The 5112-nt window shown below is 20.9% G+C and overlaps 1 protein-coding gene across 1 annotated transcript in view; it reads left to right on the top strand.

Annotated features, from left to right (window-relative positions):
- The first annotated feature begins 504 nt into the window (after positions 1-504).
- Positions 505-5112, top strand: part of LOC102679804 (protein PF14_0175-like) — a 7070-nt gene continuing 2462 nt past the window's right edge. The window contains exon 1 of the mRNA XM_006622015.2: positions 505-5072. Within this exon, the coding sequence (XP_006622078.2) occupies positions 743-5072 (4330 nt within the window). The 5' untranslated portion in view covers positions 505-742. The remainder of the gene's footprint in view (positions 5073-5112) is intronic.

The following is a 5112-nucleotide window of genomic DNA, read 5'->3' as shown; positions in this document are numbered from 1 at the left end:
ATATATCTATATAAAAAAATAATTATAAAAATATTCATTGAAAATTAAATTAATAAAAAGTTTGTGAATAAGACATTTCATCTAAAAAAAATTTCGTGTGAGAAATACGATTGGTTAATTTCAATTAATTCAAAAAATTCATTAAAATAAATATATATAATATTTATAAACACGATAGTATGATAAAAAATTTCTCGTATCCTATCTTATGATTTCTAGCCATATAAATATAATATATTTGTAATCAATGTTTTATAAGAAATATAAAATATAAACTATATGCTAATTAATTTGAAAATTTTATTAAAAATTTATTCAAAAATTTATTTAAATATTATTATGTATATTTAAATTTATATAAACTTATATAAATGTATATATATATAAATTTTCATTTTATTTTTTTAATATATGTTGCAATATATTTTATATATAGTTATCATACCATTCTGTGTATGTCAGACTTAAAATAAAATGTTAGCAATTGATTTTTATGCATAGCATGTTGCTCACTTGAATATGATTGATTCATGTTCGTAAATATAGATATGTTTATAATTTTTAATTTGTACAATAATTCATTTTTTAAGTAATATAATTAAGTTCTACGTTAATTTCATTGTGTTTGACAATAGGAATTTTTGATGAAAATTAACATTCATTTAATAATTGTCCAAAAAAAGTAAAGCCATTATTATCTCAAAAACCAGTATATAAGTACAAAATATAAAAAAAAAGAAATATGAAAAATAGTTCTTATACGTTAAGAAAAAGATTTAAAAATGATACTATGGAACAATTGTCAAAGAAAGAAAATAAATTACAAGTTTTATATAAATTGTGTAAGCCAGTGTATGTAAATATCATAAAATTACCAATAAATAAATCAGAGATAAAAAAATGCTGTGAAAAAGATTCATTTATAACTCAAAAAAAAGATATATTAAAAAATAGAAAACGAAAAACTAAAGATTATGTTAAAAGAATAAATTCCAAATATAATCAGTTACATCATTTATGTAAATCAAAAACTAAAACTAAATCTCAAAATGTATTATTTTCTAAAGAAATAAAAAATAAAGATAAAACATTACTTATAAAGAATTTATCAAAAAACATTAAACAACCATGCATAAAATTACATAAAATAGATGAAGTAATCAATAAAATAGCACAAACATTTGCAAAAACAATTTCAACTAAAGAATGTGCAATAAATAGAATAGAATGCATGAAAGAAAGTCAAACTGAATTAAATACATTTATTGCAGAATCAGTAGAATTATTATCTATAAATACTGATAAAAATGAATATGTTAAAAATCAAGAAACTGAAAATGCAATAATTAATCCTTATGTAAATAAAATTCCACAATCAAATGAGTACAGTGAAAATAATAATAATAAATCTTCTGATTCTGAAATTATAAGAATTACTAGAAAAGAAAATTTCAAAAAGAAACGTAAAAATGATATGAATGATGATTATGATAATAATAATAACAATGAAAATAACAATATACATAAAATTACTTTAAATAAAATAAAAAGATTGAAAAGAAATTTACCAGAGAAAACATTAGAAATTAATATAGCACATGAAGATGCTAAAAAAGAATATATAGATGAAAATTCAATGTTGCAATTAGGATCATTAGATGTTACTAATGAATTATTTAATCTATCAGATAAAAAAAATTTAAATATAAAGGAAAATATAAATATATCACAGCAGGAATTAACTATATCAAATAAATTATCTACAATATATGATTCTGATAATGAAAACAATGATCTTGATCAAAACATACAAGAAGATAATTCCAATTTTATGCCTTTAGAATTAAATCTTGTAAGTATTATAGAAAATGATACTTCTGTAAACACAAGAAATCATGATATTATGGCAATTGAAAAACCAATTTTAAAAGACAAAAATATTCAAAAATCAATACAAGAATCATTTAATTCTAATAGACATTTTATACAAAAATATAAACTTTTTAAAGAATTAAGAATCTTTTTAATAAAATTTGATGCTTTGAAAAACTTTAATAATAAATATTCAGCTAAAGAAATTGAGAAATTGATAGAAACATATATAAATTCTTCAACAAATTTTAATATTTCAAAACTTCAAAAAAATAAAAAATCTATAAATAAAATGTCACTTACATTTAAAAATGTTAATGTTAACTCTGATGAATCTATAAATCATATTTCAAATTTAAACATTTGTGAAACTGCAAATAAAAATATTTGCATAACTGCCAAAGAAATACAAAGCATAATTGAACCATTATTAATTTTTTCAAAAAAATCATCTTTAAATTCAATTAATAAAGAAAAAGTAAAAAAAGAGGAAAATTTAGAAATTCAAAAAAATTGTCATAATTTAACAAAAATATTTGAAAACAAATCTGAAGAAAGATTTAAGCAAAATAGAATTAATAATTCAGAACAAATATCAGATTTACTTTCTATTACTAAACCTATATTATCTTCTTCACATGAGTCTATTAATGAAACTTCTAACTTATCAAATGTATTTGAAAATACTGTTAATATTAAAAAGTCAATAAATATGTTAGATATAAATTCTGTAACAAAATCCACTAATGAAATGTTATGCTTAAAGGAAGAAATAGTAAAAACTTCTCTATGTAAGCAAAAATCAATTTCAGAAAACATGAAAGTTAATACACATATTAAAGATACTACAAAAAATGTTTTAACTTATTACTCTTCCATGATATCTCCAATAAAAGATAAAAAACTTAAAGATAAGAAAGAGACTAAAATTTCTACTTATAAATGTATTGTTTGTGATCTTAATTTTAAAGAATATTCTGATTTGCAGTCACATTTAATTATTCATACACAAAAGCAAAGTAATACTTTATCAAGTATGTCGAAAAATATTAATGAATCATCTGAAAAATCTCAAGAAATCGTAACTTGTTTTTCAGAAATAGAAATGTTAGAATCACCAAAAATATCTGAACAAAAAAATACGGAATATGTGTCAAAATTTCTTACTAGTGATAATAATAAACAATTAAAGAAAAAAGATATAACAAAAAATTTAATAAATAAAGAGAAAAAGAAAAAGATTGAATGTATTAATAATTCAAATGAATGTAGTATTTGTTTACAAGATTTTCTAACAAAAACTGATTTGGCAACTCATATTTATTTACATACAGAAAATGAATTGCAACAAGCTTATAAAGTTGCAAAACAAAAATCAAATGAGAATGAAAAGACAAAAAATAAAGAATTTAAACAAAGCAAAACTAAAAAATTTATTGATAGTAAAAGTAGTATAATATCTAACACAATTCAAATAAATGAAAAAATTAACAGTAAAGAAGAATTGTTATGTGTACAAGAATCAGATAAATCAGATAAATTAATTAGAGAAAATTCTAAAATTAAAGATATAAAATTCACTGCTTTCAAAGAAAATGATATGCAAAATATAGAATTACCAATGAAATTAGATAAAGAGAAAATAAATAAAATAGAATGTACCAAAAAATCATTTACAATATGTGAATGTCACAAACCAGGAATCAATGAAAATTGCTTGCAAATTGAAATAGTTCTTCTTTGTCATACTTGTAGAGTGTTATATAGAAGTATAAAATGTTTTGAGACTCATTATCGTCTTCCTGAATATGCAGACTGTAATCAAAATTGCTTAAACAATGGTCGTTCTCCAAATTTATTTTGTGCTACTTGCAATATGATATTTAATTCAGTTCAAGATGTACGTCATCATTTAGAGATACACGCCCGTTTTAAAAAAAATTCTACAATGGAATTTCGATGCAACATTTGTAAAGTTATATTTTGTGGAATAGGAACTCTTTTCTATATTCATTGGTCAAAACATGCAAGAGATTCTTTATGGATGGCTAATGAGCAATCATTTCCAAAGAATTCTATAATAAACTCAAAACTAAAAAAAAATTCTTCAATGAATTTAAATATATCTACAGAAGATTATATTCAAGTTGCAGAATATGTTTGCAACAATTGCAAATTACCTTTTATTAATGAAGATGATTTAAAAGAACATATTCAAAAGTGTAATAAATCTAATTTATTTAAAAATACAACTACTATAGAGAACTCTAATAACATTGTTCAGACAATAAAAGTAACTTGTAATTTATGTGACAACACTTTTAAAAAAAATGAATTTTATAAGCACATAAAAAGTAAACATAATTTTAGTGATCCTCAATTTCTTTGTATATCACTTGCAACTGCAAAATTAGTATTTATTTGCAGTATTTGTATGGTAATAACTGAAAATTTTTATGATTTTGAGGATCATTGGTTGACGCATAATATAATTCATGTAAATTTTACTTGTACACATTGCAATACTAAATATCATAATAGTTTAAATTCTTTTATAGAACATGCTAAAAAACATAAAGAAAGTTATAATATATTGTCCTGTATAGTGAATTATGAAAAAGCAAAATTTATTTGTGAATTTTGTAATATTGGTTTTAAGTCTTCTCAAAATATGCAAGAACATATTACTATTCATAAACAAATATATTTTAAAACTGATCAAGTTACAAATCATAATAATTCTGCATTATTATCAAAAAAAAATCATTCTTCCAATTTTACAGCAACTGTTGAGAAACAGATAGAGAAAACATCACAAATGAAAACTCAAACAATAAAAAAAATAAATAAGATTTGTTCAACAAAATCTGGTATAGACAACGATACTGAGAAATTAATCAAAATACTAGAAGGAAATGAAGATGATTCTGAGATAGTAATAGATTTGATAAACCAATCAGAATCATTAAATGATGAAAAACGTAAGGAAAAAGAAATTACTTCTAATAATACTTCTAATATATTAGAAACGTCTTGTATTAATCAAACTAATATAATGTTGAAAAATAATATAACTAAATCACCAGTAACAAGTCTAAATGTTCAAACATCTTCACATTTTACAAATTTAGAATCTTCTCCAAATATTTTAAATTCACGAACATTTAATTCAAACGTTAAATATACGAATGTTTTGCAAGATTCAGATATATCTTCAAAAAAGATTAATAATAATGATAG

The sequence above is a fragment of the Apis dorsata genome, unplaced genomic scaffold, assembly GCF_000469605.1.
Source record: "Apis dorsata unplaced genomic scaffold, Apis dorsata 1.3 scaffold_655, whole genome shotgun sequence".
In the NCBI taxonomy this organism is placed as follows: Eukaryota; Metazoa; Arthropoda; class Insecta; order Hymenoptera; family Apidae; genus Apis; species Apis dorsata.
The sequence above is the reverse complement of the archived record's forward strand: the minus strand, read 5'-3'. Positions and strand labels throughout refer to the sequence as shown.